Source organism: Carassius carassius, chromosome 38 (genome assembly GCF_963082965.1).
Source record: "Carassius carassius chromosome 38, fCarCar2.1, whole genome shotgun sequence".
NCBI lineage: Eukaryota > Metazoa > Chordata > Actinopteri > Cypriniformes > Cyprinidae > Carassius > Carassius carassius.
This window is the reverse complement of record NC_081792.1, coordinates 27349684-27367561: the sequence shown is the minus strand read 5'-3', so window position 1 is coordinate 27367561 and position 17878 is coordinate 27349684. Positions and strand designations below refer to the sequence as shown.

The 17878-nt window shown below is 37.5% G+C and overlaps 1 protein-coding gene and 1 long non-coding RNA gene across 3 annotated transcripts; both read right to left on the bottom strand.

Moving 5' to 3' along the window:
* Positions 1 to 1572: 1572 nt before the first annotated feature.
* On the bottom strand, positions 1573 to 9228 carry LOC132119693 (ERBB receptor feedback inhibitor 1-like). The gene is made up of 4 exons (XM_059529875.1): positions 9075 to 9228; positions 5408 to 5606; positions 5131 to 5213; positions 1573 to 4424 (listed from the first exon to the last, which is right to left on the bottom strand). The coding sequence occupies exons 2-4, from the start codon at positions 5554 to 5556 to the stop codon at positions 3328 to 3330; spliced, it is 1329 nt and encodes a 442-aa protein (XP_059385858.1). The 5' UTR covers positions 5557 to 5606; positions 9075 to 9228; the 3' UTR covers positions 1573 to 3327.
* A 1020-nt stretch (positions 9229 to 10248) lies between these two features.
* On the bottom strand, positions 10249 to 13728 carry LOC132119107 (uncharacterized). 2 transcript variants are annotated; one of them, XR_009426122.1, is made up of 3 exons: positions 13467 to 13728; positions 11811 to 11920; positions 10249 to 10440 (listed from the first exon to the last, which is right to left on the bottom strand). It is a non-coding gene; the product is annotated as an uncharacterized LOC132119107 (long non-coding RNA). The 2 variants fall into 2 exon arrangements; XR_009426123.1 differs by having other exon boundaries at positions 11811 to 11917.
* Between the last annotated feature and the right edge of the window lie 4150 nt (positions 13729 to 17878).

Here is a 17878-nt window from a genome sequence, read left to right as displayed (position 1 = left end):
TTGTTGTTTTTTTTATCTTTGAGGGCCAGGTAAGGGTGTGGGTTTGGGTTAGTCTGTAGTAATTAAAATTAGCTTTATATAAAAAAAACAATAGACGTCTATGGTATGTCTGCATTTAGAAAGCCGTGTATATTTATGTGTGAGTAAATGAATGTTTTTATAGGGTTGAGAGAGAATTGAGGCATCTAAACTACTGTGATTGTTTGCATTTTTTGGACCTGTGGTTAAACCATCTCGAGTTCCTCCCTTTTGTCTGCTTTTGATCGTGCTGTGATTAATCAGGAAGTTTATCTTTCTTTAAGAGTTGAATTACTGGTTTGTAAAGAGTCATTTCCATTTCACATGTGAGGTGAATTAATTGAAAATATCTCTGAAATGACTGTTCTGTGTCATTGCTATTATTAGTATTAGAGTTATAAAAATAAATAATTAATTGTTTGTTTAATATATAATTTTCAAATGCTTATGCAGCATCTCCTGAGAGTATGTGCTTATGGACTGCTTAAAATAAATCTGAAATCAAATATAAGTATTAGATGAAAAAAAAATTAAATAAAAATTAGGGATGTTTCTTTGGCAAATTACTGAAACAAAAAAAGTTTATTAAACTGAGTGAAGTACTTAAATGATTCAGAATAAAAATGAATTAGAGCTATATATAAATATATTAAAAAGTCGAATAAAAATGATATAAGTACGTAAAATTACAAAAACCAAAAAGAAAGCTGAAATATAAAAATAAAACAGAAACATAGTAAAAGCAGCTGAAGATCATGACTTGATTTCATGTAATCTAAGACAAATTTGTCAAGTAAAAAAGTGATGTTCATCACATTATCATGAAAAAGTACAAGAAGATATTTCTATTTCAGTTTCAAGAAGTCACAGTGTTAGAAAGCAATGGCAGATCACATGACATTCTAGGTAGTCATATTTAAGATGAACAACTACATTGTAGTTAATTTTAGCTTCTATACGTTATCTAGTATTCATTTGAAAGGTTTGGGACATGCAGGGAACTTACTGTTCACTTATTTCATTTATCCACAGCCTATGGGCAAAAACGAACAAACAAAAGACCAGACTGAGATTCATAGTTGTTTCTATATATTATTTAGTCTTGAAAATGATCAGTTTTAGACATGTAGGGAACATATTGTTCGCTCATTTCAGCTGCTTATCGTGACATCCAAGGCTTTTACGCAAAAAAAAAAAAAAAGGAAGACCAGAGAAACAGCATTTTCCTCGATCAGCAAGGCAGAAAATACCGGTCTATATGAGTAATTCTTAGGTTTACTAGATGGTGCCCTGTAAAACCGCTCTGAGACACGCATCCGTTTAAAACATACCCATCATCTTCGTACAAGGCAACCACAGAACTGATCTAAGATCTGTTTTAAAGTGCAGAAGTACAGTTCACCTTCCTCCTGTCTGGAGCCAGGCCAATAGTAATGAGGCAGAGCACAGGGGCGTGGATGTGATAAAACAGGCAAAACAGCTATATCTCAGCGTTTCACAGAGATACAAAGTACTTTAGAGAATGAAATACAACAATATCAGATAAAGACAAACTTGATTCATAAATAAGTATTTATTTTTATGACTTTAAAAGGATACAATACACTAAAAACTATTCAGTTTGGGTAAGAGGACGATGTTAAATACTTTTACACATCACGGCATACTGTTTTCTCAGTGCACTTTGCTTTATATATATTTTCACACACACACACACACACACACACACACGCATACACACACAACACAGCAGAGATGTCTATTTCTTCTTGAACTTGCCTTCATTTTTTGTTTTAAGTAAGACTGTTAAGGAAAATAACAATGTGTAATGTAAACATTTGCTGATATACAAACTGGTAAAATAAAGGGTAGAAAACATGGCATCTAATGATTTCAAATCCCTACGTGAGGTGGAAAGTTGTACTTGACCTCAGAGCTTCCAAAACGCATGTTTTATAGTCTTACTTTCCCCTTTTTAAATTGCATGGCACTTGCTACATTTACTGTGTTATCACGATGGTTCTGGAATCAATATAGAATAATAAAACATCTAATTCACCAGCTGCCAGCAGCCAAAGTCTCAGGTGCCCACACCCACTGTAATCATGTCTAACAGGAATGCACATACAGTAACAGGAAGATCAGTATGTGTGAGCTCGGCCAAACACACCACACATGGACTTTAACGCCACGTAGCTCTTAAAAATTGGTCGAAGAGGTGTTCATCGAGGAAGTGTTAATGACTGACTGCTTTGAATGGGGCAAAACATGAAGAAATTTAGATCAGCGGAAACGGTTTCCTCATATGGACCTGTGTGCATCAAAAGAGGTTGTATTTGTTGAGCCTTTGTAATCCGTAGTTGGGTATTTATGAAGTAGAATTATAATGGGAGGTAGTACTTGAGAAATCCTATTGCAGACAATAGCTCACAGCTTCACGTGGAGACAGCACTTTAAAAGAGGAGAGAAACTCATTCACAGGTTTTGCAAGTATTGCTTTTTGTGCAACAAAGAACACACTACACCTCAGCAAGAAGCCAGGGATCGGAAATACTCTGTTCATTCAGAGGGCAACATTTCAGCTGCCGTTTTAAGCAGCTAATAAAAGCTTAAAAGTAGTGCCAAAACTGGGCAAATGTAACACATTCAGCTCTCGTATCACTAACACACACACACAGCTTAGAACAGAAAGGCGATACTTGGCCTGTTCCTATGTAACACACAATAAAGTTCACAGATTGTACAGACAAAAAGGTGAGATCATTAGTCAAACAGAAGAACTGCGAAATAGTGTGCATGTGTCTGATTTCGTGCTTGCATGCATTATGCATTATGCATTGCAATAACCTTCATTTAAAATTGCCGGCCGTAAAAAAGTCAGGCCGTTTTTATACTTCATATATGGTAGACAACACAAACAAAGAAGCATTTACTGACCTTATGTCCCTATGAGCAGATGAACGTGTTCAACTACATGTTCCAAGACTTAAAATAATCTTCAATGCAATATAAAATGCCTACGAAAATGTACAACACTGAAGTATTGAGGTACCAGACCAGCTAATACCAAACAACTGCACCATGTTATCTTTTCAACACTTACATTTCACATAACAATGAAAAAAAAAAAAAAATCGAAATAGTTTCCGAGCTTGCTCTAAGAGAACTGTTACAACTGTTTCCAGGCTGAGAGCAAAACAAGATAAATCCCAGTAACTGCAATTCTTATGTAACTCGCTCGGAGCGCAAGAGCAAAGCTGCGACAAAGCAGTGGAAAAGTCTTGGGGGTTGTCAGACAAACCAGTTATTTCATACCAAGTCTATCTGGTGTCTGTCGGAGGTGTCCGTTCCTCGACTCGCTGTGCTGTCAGTAAAAAACCTCTCATGATTGTCCAGGTACGACGGACGTTGTGGCAAAAGGAAGTAGTGCGTGGTGCTTGCTTTCCTGCCATTCTCCATGACGGGCAGAATGCACGGAGAGCCTTCACTATTCTGCCGCTGCAGGCCACGACTGACATATTTTGGGTCCGGGGCAAAGCTCTGTGTTGGGGGCATGATCCCGTTGAGGTACACTGGAAGGCTCTTTGGGCTCGGGGTGCGGGAACTACTGCTGGATAAAGGTTCTCTAGGAGGTATTTTCGGAGGTCGGTCATCATCGCTGTTGGCTCCCAATGACACTTCGGCTGACCAGCGGCGGTAGTCTCCCGTCTTGATTGGTCGTGGTGGAATTGGAATTCTGGGAGGAACTTCTGGTTTATCCAGGCCTTGTGTGTGCCGGTGGTGACTGGAGAGCTGAAAGGAGGTGGGTTTGTTAAAGCAGCCAGCGGGGCCGGAATGAGACCGCCGCAGCTTCCTTTGCGTACGTTCCTGCTGTCGGAGACAGTTTTGCTGCAGTTGCTGTTGGTGGTGGTCACGGAGCTCCTGTTCCCTCTGCTGAGTTTCCTGCTCCTGCCTTGGCTTTTGCGGCTGTAGCTGTGGCTTCGGCTTGGATGTTGGACCTTCAAAGTATGCATAGTTAATCCGTCCACAAACCCTAATCTGTCCACAACTCTTCCGACTGGGCATTCCGTAGCGGAACGGAGAGAGTTTGGAGCAAGGTTCGGAAACTAGGCAGCGATTGTCATCTCCATTGAAGAACTCTACCTCACTGTCCATAGCCTGATCCGGGGAAAGTTCCGCTGAGCCGGGAATTGGGGGAAGGGGTTTGGTGACTCGGCTGGGCGTCTGGGGTGGACTGATACGGTCGGATACCGTTAAACGTTGAAAGCAGGGAACCACTTGCTCGTCTTTGGCTGGGCTGGACGTGAAAGGGTCCGTGTGCAAGGTGAGCTGGGAAGGTCTGGGCTTTTTGGGGGGCAAGGGCTGTCCTGCTGGGCTGTTTGGTGACTGAAGAGGAGTCTGCTGCTCTGTTGGAATGGGAAGGTGGCAGAGAATGAGAACATAGCGATGTTTAAGATTGAAATGAATAAATAGTTATTTTATGCAAATTATGAAACCTAATTGTCAAATTGCACTTCACCTTGACGCTTATGACTTTCTCCAGCATTATTAAATACTATTAACATAACATTTTTACATTAAAGTAAAGCGACTTGCATCGAAGATTTGTGATTTTCACTTTGATTCATTACATTTTAACTCATCTGATGTTTTCTTATCTCTCTCTCTCTCTCTCTAGTATGTAATATATGTTTAAGGAATTGTTAAATCCCATTATTTACTCCCTCAAGTCACTGCAAACCCATATGCATTTTTTTCTGTCAATCTCCAGAAAGGAGGGGGGAAATGCAGCAAACGTACCATAATCTATATTTCACTATATTTCACTAAAGTGGCCTTCTGTGAGCAACTGCTGCTGCTCTTAAATAAAAAAAATGGCTCCACAATATATAATGCATGTTGTAAAATAATTTTTTAAGGTGTGTTTTGGAGCTGTTTGGTGCTTTTGTCAATGGTCACTCTGAATTATTGTCACTAAATGTAAAGAAAGATGCTTAAAAAGCCTCCTTTTGAAAAATTATTACACCAGGTTTGGAATGAAATGAGGGTGAGTAAATTGGAGAGAAGGTTTCATAATAAGGAGATTTACATTGCTATGTTAATTACTTTTACTTTCCGCTCCGGGGAATGATGGCAGCACCTGTTGCCGGGACTGAAGGTTATAATCCGTAGAAGAATCAATGGTGAAGTATACGCTGTAGAGTAAGAACATGAAAGCTTATCAGATTGATACACAAATCCAAGGTTCATTAACATCATATGATCCATGTTGCACACAGGCCATTTCTTGTTTTTCTACACAGTCATGCAGTGCATGTCCAGGGTCTTGTAAAACATATCCATGTCAAACACATAAAAAATGCATTTGTGCTTTTGGTGTTGCACTCACTTGTGTAGATCATGGTATTTCCAAGAGGGCTTAGCTCCGGCCATGCTATGCCAATGGCTGCCCCGCAGGAATAGGCTTTGTGCGGGTAAACAGATCTCCTGGGCAGTCAAGCCTGCAGTGGACATGCTCCAGCTGCAGTCGGTTCGCATTCAGGCCAGGAAATGCTCCTCCCTCCAAGATGGCAGCTGCTGGCCTGTACCTGAAACACAGCCATGAGAGGACAAGAGCATGAATCTCTGGAATATCTCAAGTGTTTCTCAAATGCACTAAATAAATTAAATGATTAACAAACACTGAAGTCCCCTGCTTCTCAAATTTTCTGTCTTACTGAGAAAAGAAACTCAGTAATTTCATATGTCTTTCACATCTTTCAGAAGAGACGTAACATGGAGTGAGATCATGACACAAACCCATAAGGGGGAAAAACTAATGAGATATTTCTATTATATCTGTCTCTTCTATACAGCAATGAGCTTGAATTGAGACTTTGAGGGAAAAATGACCTAGGAATCTCACAAGTTGAGATTTCTGCTGAAACTGTAGAACACTCAAAGTATTAAACTCAACATGAACTCAAACATCTCTCACAAAACTGATATTATAGAACTCTATTTGTAAATCAATTACACTGAAAAACTGTAGTAACAAATTTTGCTCAGAAATTGCTAGTAAATTTCACAATAATTGACAAAGAAATGGCAGATAACATAAAAATAATTGTGTAATTTTGAAGGAGAAAGACAAAAACAAGTATTATTGACAATCTGCCTTATTTACAATTAATTTTTACATTATCTTATTTGTGTAAATTTTCATTTCTTCAAGGAATTTTAAGAGAACCATCCAAGAAAAAGTTAATACTTGAAAGAAATACCAGCAAGTGCTCTGTTAAGCTATGAAAGAGCAACCTTTGAGCAGTGAAATTTTATATTATCATTACCTCTATTATGACCATATGAACATTCAGTGCAATGATTTTGGTGTTGTTGTGGAAGAACTGAGACATTGTCTAGTTGTTTATGGAGCAGTGTGCCCTGGGCTATCAGCACACCATCCAATGCACCTCCTCCTTGCGACCCCTCACTTTGCAATACAATCAGCCATGTGCACGGGACTCAAGTCACGCTCCTTCAGAAAAGAAGATTGAGCAACATTCTGCTGAGCTTCACAGCCTGTGGTATGACAAGTGCTCATTTTGACAGCACTAAACGACACTTATGCCCCAAAAGCCCTGAGGATAGAGCCAAACCGAATGCTCTCTTAGATGTTACACAAACAAAGCAGCACAAACTCCACCACAAAAGACTCAATTCTGTCATTTAGGATGCATTGACAGCATACAATTAATCACTTTGCTGCATTCGATGAAATACTGCTCTGCAATTTTGTCTGCAAGTATGACTCTCTGAGAGTATAGTGCAAATGCTAAACTCCGAGGAAGTTATCTAATGTCAACTTATATATGCAAATGAGTCTCAAATTTCCTGCCTTGGGAACACAACTTGTGTTTAAAGGATATTTTATCTAGTGTTACCATTTGGTGTAACATTGCAGATGGTCTAAAGCAGTTGCTTCTAGAGTAGAATCCAGTAAAACGTTTTTTTTTTTCTCTTTGAGAAACCAGCTTTACACCCCTGAGAACGTGAAGAGTGATGGACCTGGAGGCAAGGTTCATTCTGGTTTTAGCTTACAGACACATATCATGCTGACAAGCTATCGAATCACTGACATTACAACGGTCTTCCAGAGATACAAACAACTCACGTACCCAATTAAACTGCAATTAGCACTTTATAGAACATTTTATTTCAAGCAACATACACAACGCATAAGCATGGTTCAATACATTTCTGCAGAACGGAGTGTGATATTCAACAGGAGCATTCCCAGATTTCATAAATAACCAGTGTGATCTGCAAAGTAAACTCTAGTCAAAGAAAGCACTGCAATACCATTTCATAAATGGATATGTGATCAAACCAGGTCAGTTGGTTCAACAGGGATGTGCATTTCTGTCTACAGTCTCTGATCCGGTTCATATATGCAAGCAGTTATGCATCCTGAAGGCTTTGGACCTTGGATACAGTCACTATGAGCACACAATGCAACATGATCTGCGATAATGATCCCCACAGGACAAGCACTTCCTCACACAACAGGTGCAAGACGGACAGACTTCCTAGTGTCCGGCACAGACATTTCTCAATGCCTTCAGTAAGACAATGCCAATGTTTTTCAAAGACGTTAAGTAAACAATGCATGGCAAATGTGCTTGTTGTGGTATAAACCCCATGAAACATTCTATAAAAAAACTTAAGATGAACATTTAGGAATTATATCCTTTTCTACATTTAAATCTCAGATCTCAGAACCAAAATGGTACATTTGCACTGTGCAAGAAAAACATCAGTGAATCTCACAAAAAAGTGTCAAGAATGTCACAATTCACTCCAAAAGTACTATTAAGACTGATATTGTCTTCCCGGCAGATAACTATATTCATCAATATATCATATATGTGCCACATACAACATACTGCTAAATATTTATTACATTACAGTAAACATACCATAAAGAGATATGATGCTTCTGCATTATCAAGTCACCTTTATTTTTATAGCACTTTATATATTGTTTCAAAGCAGCTTCACAGTATTAGACAGGAAAATCCATGATGCAAACTTATTAAATATGAGACAAATCCAAGTTCACTAAGCTCTATTAAGACAATAGTGTCATTATATCATTATTGGATTACAAATGTGCTTCATTGTGAAAGTGATGTAGTTAATAGTAGTTCTAAAAATAGGCTTGATGTCCTGCATGCAGAATATAATTTCTTAACTTTCTCATTCAAATGTTCTTGACAGCATGCAGTGGATCTATTGGAAATACCTGACATACTTACTGCATATGCACACTTCAAAAGCAGTTCTAGAGCACATCTAATGTATGCATATTCAGAATACGAACACTTAGAAGTTTATACAATTTTAAGCCAACTCATTCGGTCATAAAAATCCAGTAGTCCAGTAGTAAAGTGTAAAATCACTGTACGTGGCCTTAAAATGACGAAATATCTGCGTCCTGACAAACCACTGATATGACATTGTGAGAAGGTATGAAGGAGAGACAGTCGCGCGCGTTCACACCCCGCTCGTGTCACCTCCGCCGCGGTCTCCAAGCAACCATACCCGATCTACCTGTCCGCTTCCGCAACCTGGCGGGATGAGTCACTTACACTCTATCACACCTGACGAAACACACCTCGCACATTTTTTAAGTAAAAAAAGACCGATGTTCCTCGAAATGAATCGACATACGTGCACGTCACATATTATGACACTATCAGCTGACCATCGTCATAATCATTATTATTATCATTATAATACCAAAATTATATAATAAAATAATTATTAAATATAAAAATAAAATAAATTACGTTTTAGAACTAAAACATACCTGTATACGCTTCCCTCCAAATTGAACACACACACACACACACACACACACTTCTTATCTGATGCCCTGTCACAGAATCTGATGTTATCTTTGCACACGTCACTGTCGTCATCAGCACACACACGCACACACACGCACATAGAGAGAGAGAGAGAGAGAGAGAGACCACAAACACAGACAATAGGACAATCGCAATTAAATTCACCTTAAATCTCCTGACAGATTCTAGGTGTCCGGCGTTAAAAATTCATAATGCCGGAATGACCCTGTTCGACCCGTTTGAAAGCTTCAGTTTAGCTCTACAGATGCGAAAGGACCATCATTACAGAGTTCGAGAGGTTCGTTAACAAATGGGTCTTCTGTGTGCGCGGTGCTTTAAATGCTTTACTGCAGGCAGAGGGACACGCAAGCCCCGCCCCTTCCAGAAGGGATTTAAAGACACAGTGCGCACACTCTCTGTGAATGTCTCTGCATTATTGTTACCCTCTATGTGTTATGTATTTGTATCCTCTACATGTTTTCTATGAGAATGCATATGAGGTTTTATTTGGAAAAATAAGACAGCATAGAAGGACACACTGTTTTCATTGCGAATGTGGGAATTTATTAGACGTAATGGTTTTTACATCCACCACTCGACTACAGTTATCAAAAATGCATTTTATATAAGGATAGACAAGTACTTTTAGAATTTAGATTACTAGCCTCATACATCAAACTTTACAGTTTCTTTAGTATTTATATTCTGAAGGTTTATACAGCGTGGTTTTCTTGTCTAATTTTATACAACGTTTTATTCTTAAAAACACAGTGAACACATTTTATTTTTTATTTATGAGTGATGTAATTCATATTATTTACCTGAACATCTGGTGATTCTTTAATTGTTCCCTGTATAGAAACATAATTTTATCCAAAGCAAAGTGCTATTAAAACTGAATTCCACCCTTTTCCTTTCTATTATTAAAACACAACAAACTGCTTATTTGGGGCTTATTTCAGAGCCATGGTCAAACCTGTGCAATTTAAATATTAAATATAAAACCATAATGCATGTAAAATGTGTCTTTAAGGAATACATCAAAGCAAACAAACATTAGGCATCTGGAACCAGACAGACGGCTGACATGCATGAGAGTCTAGAGTCCTTATAGAGTCAAGAAGTATTTGTACAGACATACCATACAAGGCTAAAAAACCTCAGTGAGAAGTACAAATAGAGACAGTTTTAATGCACAAAATAAAAAAATAAGGACCCACAGTCCTGAATCCACACAGACAGTAAGACAGACAAAAGGTGGCTCCATTGCTGATAAGAAAGCACGCACAGCAAACACTGTGATGTTTTACTGCTGCATTACATTTACCAACCTGTCGAGTGCTGGAGCCCATATTGTCTGCAAGCTAGATGGATATGGGTGATGCTTCTTTATTATGATCTCTGCAGGGATGGATAACAGCTGCTGTATATCATATATAATATACCTCTGATTCAGTCTTATCCAGATGCCCATGTGCATGTGAGATGAAGAGATCTCGTCCCAGTGATTGTGCACGTTTACAGTAGATTTCTGTCAGAGAGCAGGTCTGTTGTGGACAGTAAAAACAGAAAGCAAAATGCAAATAATAAAATGCAACTAACCATGTATCATGTGTCATGTAATCATGCATAATTATGATGTCAAAGTCTGTGTCCAATCGAACTTTTGTATTTTGGTGCAGATTCATCAGCCACTTACACAACATGGACAAGTGGCATGCCCTCATTCTCAAAAAAAAAATTTTTTAAATGTTTTTTCTTTTATATATATATATCTTTTAATGAATAATCTATTAAGATTAGTGGAAGGACGTTTGTTCATATCTTTGGGAGAACCTTGCCAGAATGTTAACCAACGTTCTGAGAACATTCCCTGTTAGCTGGGTTACAATGTAAAAAAAAAAAAAAAAAGGAACGAAAAATACTTGCAATGAAAGGAAATTCAACTCGGATACATTAAATAAGCTAGAATTAGAACAAACATGCATGCTACAATGTGATATTTAACAATGTTTTATTTTTATTTTTTTCTGCAACTGCACTGATTTAGTCTCTATGAGCCCTCTAATAGATCCCACAAATAATTTTAAAGTGTTAAATTAAATCTGGCTACTCACCAAGCTTCGCCCTTATATGCAAGTTACAATGGTCTTATGGCATATAAGACCATTGTAACTTGCATATAAGGGCGAAGCTTTACATATGGTCAAACACAATGCCACACACACAAAAAAAAAACCTCAAAGTGCTAAACAAACAGAAATGAGAGGCAGGAATGCAGCAGGAACAAAATGTGCTTGTGTTACAGTGTTGCGAATCTCCATGTCTGGCCTTGGCCCCCAAACCCAACAGGCTTATCATCCGATATTTGGCCATGGATGAGTCGACTCACTTTAATCCCCTAATAATTTCAGGAACATTCTACACATTCCAGCAGGCCAGTTGTGGCCATGGAAGAGAACTAAATGCTGATTTTGAAATTGTACTAATGGTAATTTACACAAAGGTGAATATGCATGCATGTGCACTGGGTTTGTGTGTAAATGTATATGTAATTTTGACAGTAACTGTCATGCAACAGCATGCATATATGCATTTGGATTATAAATTAAATCAGCTAAATTAGTTTTGTCCACCTAAAACAGCTTTCCTACAGGATGCATTGTAATTTAAATAAAAGTCTGTTTCTGCGTCATTCAGTGTACCTCACTTTGCAATCAGGTGTGGAGACAGAACTTAACTGATCTGAGCTCAGATTGCCTTGTGTTGATAGAAACACGGCCATGAACTTTCTTCCGTTGCCAGATCCCTCCCAACTCCCGCTTCTGGTACACACACACACACACACACACACATACCCACACACACACACACACACACATAGACATTCAACTACTCAACTGTTGAAATGATGTCATCGTACGCACACATAGGAAGTGCCTTATAAAGTCAGGCCGTCATGCACCTTTGGAGCAGCAAGGGTCACTTAACCAGGCTTAAAGGAACACCTGCTTGAAATGTTTAAACAATAACACCGCAGTAGGGTTGAATACACATAAGGAACACCAATCTGGATTTAAAAGATTTTATAGGCAAACCATGGCAAAAACATGTTGAAGTTTGGTGAAGCTGAAATAAGGTTAATTTTAAAGACTGTGATTTTTCTCTCATACAGGAACACATTTTTGAAAGAAACAGGATAATCAGTGAGAAAATTTTATTTATTTATTGTAAATATATGAAAAAACTTTATGAAAAATGTGACAGTTGAAAGGAAACAAAAACCATTTCAGCAGCAGAGAAAATTATTAAATTCTGATGAAAGTTTCTGGAAGCTTCTGCTTGCACTCCTTCAAGAACTGGTACATTTTGAGATTTTCGGCTTGTTATCTTTTCATAAGATTTTGTTTCAGACTAGTTTTTCCCCTGCGCAAAGCCAGAAATCTCCACTTCAGCAGCACTTACATACACACATTTACATGATTTTAAACATTTGATTCCTAAAAACATGGTAAATGTTTTCTGTTGATTGTATTTTCTGATTAATGGAGTTATAAAAAAAGATAAATCTATTAGTCCAGGAAGTATATGCAAATCAGTTCATATTTAAGTACATTATCCCTAACTTGCATATTTTAACATAAAATTTCAGTAAACATGCAATACAATAAATGTTTTGAGTTCTTAATGTAATCAATCAACTGGGGTCTTTAAAATCTTAGTCACTTCTTCTTGACAACAATGTGCTGAAATGGAGAGCAGATTTCTCAAATTTTTCTCAAGAGAGATCAATGTCTCAAACCGTTCTCAGATTTGTCAAGTCTTAAATCAAAATCAGAGATCTCGATATGAAGGTTTCTCCACATTCATTGCATAGCTCTTATTGACATATCTATTTTTATTTCTCCCAATGAATTCTAGAAGCAGCTTAATTTGAGAATCCAGTTCCTAAGAAACTTAAAGTGATTGTTCACCCAAAAATGATAATATGCTGTTTGTTTACTCGCCTGCAGGCCATCCAAGACTTAGGTTACTTGTTTTTTTTTGTTTTTGATCCTGTGATGCTGTTTTTTACTGACTGATTCTTGAATGAAAGGGCAAACTTAAAGTTTTTATGGTTTCTAATTATGTAAAAAAGTAAAAACTTGATAAAGACAAGTTCATACACTTTATATGCTTAATTAAGACATGAAAAACATCCATGTTTCTTGCACAGACAGATCAATTCTCTTCATAAGACCTCAATATATCGTTCAGGAGCCATGGGTATTCATTTTGTGTTCCTTGAAATTTTATTTTTTATTCTCAAAAACTGGCAGCCACAGACTCGTATTTTATGAATCGGTTTCAGCTAAAAAAATTTTTTTACTGTTCCGCCAAAGAAAAAAAGAAGAAAAGTCACCTAAATTTCGGATGGCCTGAAGGTGAGTAAATTAACAGCAAATTAACATTTATTTGGGAATTTTCTCCTTAGATAAGAATCTAATTCTCTTGAAATTCTCTTGCAACCCACAACACCTCTTCAGACCATCTCCAGATGTAAAGAAGAATTCACACCTGTTGATTAAACGGATGGAGATGGGCTCTCTTTACAAAGCAACAACTGTGACATGCTGGTGTTTTGTCATGGTGTTCCTCAGGGAAAAGGTGTGCCGGTTATGAGGGAAAAGAGTGAATCATCATTCATGGGGTTACCAGGTTAAGGACCTGCACCTGTTGATGTAATCTCACTTTGCACATAATCCCAAAGACAGGATCAAAATTCAACCTGGAGATATGGAGACAATCCAATGAATTTAGCTCCTCATGTGAGACAGAAGAAAACATGCAAGCTGTTTTAGACTACAAGTCCAGGTCAGTGACCATAAACCCTAAACCCCAAGTATTAACTTTTGTGCTACAGACTTGTTTATTATTAATGTAAATGATACGTTAAATCATGTGGGCTGATCCTTTGGTTGTTTACTGGCAAAACACCACCTAGCAACCACCCAGAAAACCCTACAGTAGCTACCACGTGGTAAATAGTTATAGTAAATATCACTCAGAACATCTTAGCAACCATTAAGCAACCAATAACAACAAACAAGCATAGCAGCAATGAATTTTGCACAGCTGTATTCTTCCGAAAATTAGAAAAATGTTGTCTTTTGCCTAACACTGACTAAGTGCTTCTACATTTCCATATTACAACACAGACAATGATTACAGAAGCCTTACTCAACCTTTTCTTCCACCCATGGCAAATATTAATCATTTTCTCACATGCAGTTAATAAGGTTGTTTCCTGGAAATGATCTTTAAGACACATTGATGTCTCAGTGAGGAAGCATGAACGTTTTGTTCCATTCCTTCTGTATGTGTTTTATCTAAGATGTGTGCTGCACTTGTTCAATTGAAGGTTAAGAATTAATAGTAAAGGGGCGTAGCTGCAATTATTCATGTGAGGGTGTGTTTGGTCGGTTCAGAAAATACTGCTTTCTGACTTGCTGGCAGCAGCATCATGTGTTATGACGGACTTAAAAGTGTGAGCCGTCTCATTTATCTTACTCTTTTTCTTTCTTTGCTGTTGCTTTGTCACTTTTACATAGTTTAAATGTTAGTGTTCATCATGTCTGCTCTCTTTTAGCATATCATTTTGCACAGAGCAACTTATAAATAGTTTTTCGTTTGTTGAAGAACTTTTTAGAGGTGCTTGTCTTGTAATTATGTCCCTTGATAAAATCAAACACCTAAAGACGTTCTTTATGATAATGACACACTGGCTGGATCATCTGTCTTACATGTGGCTCACCTCCCGTTTTCTCTCATTTCTTCTTCTGTCTGTCTCTGTCAGACAGGCTGCAGGATAGAAATTCCTGTTGGCTGACGGAGTCTCCACAACGAGAGGAAGACTGTAAAATCCAGACCCTGTGGTCTGGTCAGGAAGGTTTTGCAGCCAAATAAAAAAAAAAGAAAGAACACTACTGAGCTTATAATAAGTGGTGTTTCCTAAGGCGAAAATGTAATCTGACAATCCAAAGATTTATGGATTCAGTGATTAAAACACAGTGTTACATTTTACATCAGATTTAAATATATTTTACATGCATCTATTGTGGATAGACTGTGGCTGAGTTAACAAAACTGTATTAAATTAACACCATATCTTCTACTTCTACTTCGTCTACAGCGATATCGTTGACTTGATTGCAAATAAATGCACAGACACTATTTAACTGAACAGAGATGACATCACTGAATCCAATGATGAACTGCCTTTAACTATCATTTTGCATTATTGACACTGTTTTCCTAATGAATGTTGTTCAGTTGCTTTGATGCAATGTATTTTGTTTAACGCGCTATACAAATAAAGGTGACTTGACTTGACCATATGTATACATTGGAAATAAATTTTGTGTTTTCCTTCACATATATATATATATATACACACACACACACACACACACATACTGTATACAGTATATTGGTGAGCATAAGAAGTCTCTACTGCTCACTAAAGGCTACATTTTTTATCAAAAACTACAGCAAAAACAGTAGTACTGTGAAATATTATTTAAAAAAAAAAAGTATTACATATATAAAATGTATTTTACTCCTGTGATTTAAAGCTGTATTTCTAGCATCATTCCTCCAGTCTTCAGTTACATGATCCTTCAGAAATCATTCTAATAAACTGATTTGCTGCTCAAGAAACATTTCTTATTATTAATGTTGAAAACTGTTGTGCTGCTTAATATCTTTGTGAAAACTGTGACCATATTTTTCCAGATGAATGGAACGTTTAAAAGAACATTTAAAAAAGAAACATTACAAATGTTTTACTATCAATTTAATGCATTTTTGCTGAAGATGTGTGCATGTAGCATTTATCTGTAAACCCCAGCTTTGATCTTGAAATGCTTAACGTTTTGCATCCTGGCATGGGGCAATGCAGATTCCAGGTTTTTGCTGCGTTTCCTGTAGTCGTCTTCAAAAGTCAGGGTCAAGGCTTCATTAATGTTGCAATTGGTTTGAGTTACATGAGAGCTGATGGATGAGGGAGTCACTCCCGCTCTCCTGGTTTCCTTTTCCGGAGGGCCTCAGGGACACTCTGGAGAAACATAAAGATCCATACACACTGCTAATAAAGATTTCAGATGTGCTGCCCAGAGGGAAATGAGCAGGGTTGGTTGTGGACTAACCCCTATGAAGGTTTTCATGATAAGGGCACCTACAGAATGGCTGTGATTCACTGGGTGTACATCATAACAGCATTGTACCGCTGACAGCTTTGGAATTATGTCAACTGAATGTAGCCTTAAAAGGAAATCGCCCAATACAGGTGTGACTCGGTGATGCAATCAGCTTTTACAGAAGTGAAACACATTACTAGGGCATCATTCTGAATAGGGTAAAAGTGAAATTCACCAAACCCAATTGCTGATTCATGAGAAATGGAACCACTGAAATGGTCATTGTTCCTCTAACATACACTCCTAAAAATAAAGACTATTTAGTGGCTTCCATGGTCCCAAAAAGGTTCTTTTACATCCATGGAATCGTTCCATCCACAGGTTGTTTACAGTGTAAAAATATTCTTTCGATTATTAAAATGTTCTTCAAACTAAGACAAAATGATTATTTTAAGAACTGTTTACTGAAGGTTTTGGGGGCGGGGAAAAATGCTTCTACTATGTACTATCAGTGCAAAATCCCCTTTGGGCAGCTTTATTTTAAAGAGAGTGATAAGTAAACAACCAAAGAGTTTACTACCTTACTCTTAGAAAAAACATAGCCAGTAACATACTTTAATTCCTGACAACACAGCCACCCACACACAAGCACAGAACAACTTAATGAGGCCCAGTACCTGCCCCTAGGGCTCACCTGCATCACTTTTTCCATCTCCTAACACGAAGTGTCCATGTGAACGCATCTGAGCTGGGATAAATTATATGTATATAAGTGAGTTTGTATGCACAGTCTCGAACAAACCTTTAACACGGGGACAAGTTGAACTAAAAATAACTACCTACTGACTACACTCCTAAAAGTATAGGTTCCACCACTTTTAAAAATAAAGGTTCTTATTTGGCATTTAACATCCATGGAATCTTTTTATTGCACAAAAGGTTATTTATAGTGGAAAACGGTTCTTTAGATTATTAAAAAGTTCTTGGCACTAAGAAAAACTGGTTCTTTTAAGAATGTTCACTGTAAGGCTCTTTGAGGAAACTAAACTGGTTCTTCTATGGCATAGCTGTGAAAAACTCCTAACTTTATTGTTAAGAGTGTATATCAAACTTTTCACAGCAAAAGCCACAGGAAACCCAATAACAAGAATTTAAATGAACAGTTCGAAAAAGAGCTATTTTTTTTCTTAGTCTGAACCTTTCCTATTATAAAAAAAGACCCTATGAATGTTAAAGGTTCTTCATATTATAGATGCCAATAAAGAACTTTCATTTTTAAGAGTGTACTGAACAAGCAGCCACAATAGACTTAAGTTTTCTTTAGATAGGCACCTTTAAACACATTGTCCTGCCCACCTTCAAAAGATTGTCAAAACCAACCATGTTTAAGCTTGGCTGCAAGAAAATGCAAAGATTAAAAAAGAAAGTCTGACCAGCAATGCATGTCTCAATACTTCTGAGAAAACGTCTGTTGGCATTCAGAGTTAAATGACAAAAGACAATGGTCTTGCACAAACACAATGCGGTTCAGCACATTCTTTTTTTGTGATTCAAAAGAGAAACTGAAGCAATGCAGTTACTATCTAAGCAACTCACTGAAAAAGTTATCATGCATTGAATGCATTCTGGGTTAGAAGGGAATAAAAGTCTCTAGTTCTAAATTGGTCATATTCTGGTATTACGTAACACCGAACTTAATGAGACGCGTTAGAAAACCAGACAAGCTATGCACATGGACTCTTATGAATGAAAGAGTAGTGCATACAAAAACTACAAAATGTCTGCATCAAC

Excerpts from the sequence above, each read along its gene's own strand:
- LOC132119693 (XM_059529875.1), bottom strand. The coding sequence starts at position 5,556 with ATGCGAACCGACTGCAGCTGGAGCATGTCCACTGCAGGCTTGACTGCC. Across the intron at positions 5,214-5,407 it reads AAATACCATGATCTACACAA|CGTATACTTCACCATTGATT; the intron begins GTGAGTGCAACA and ends CTTACTCTACAG. Across the intron at positions 4,425-5,130 it reads ATCATTCCCCGGAGCGGAAA|AGCAGCAGACTCCTCTTCAG; the intron begins GTAAAAGTAATT and ends CCATTCCAACAG.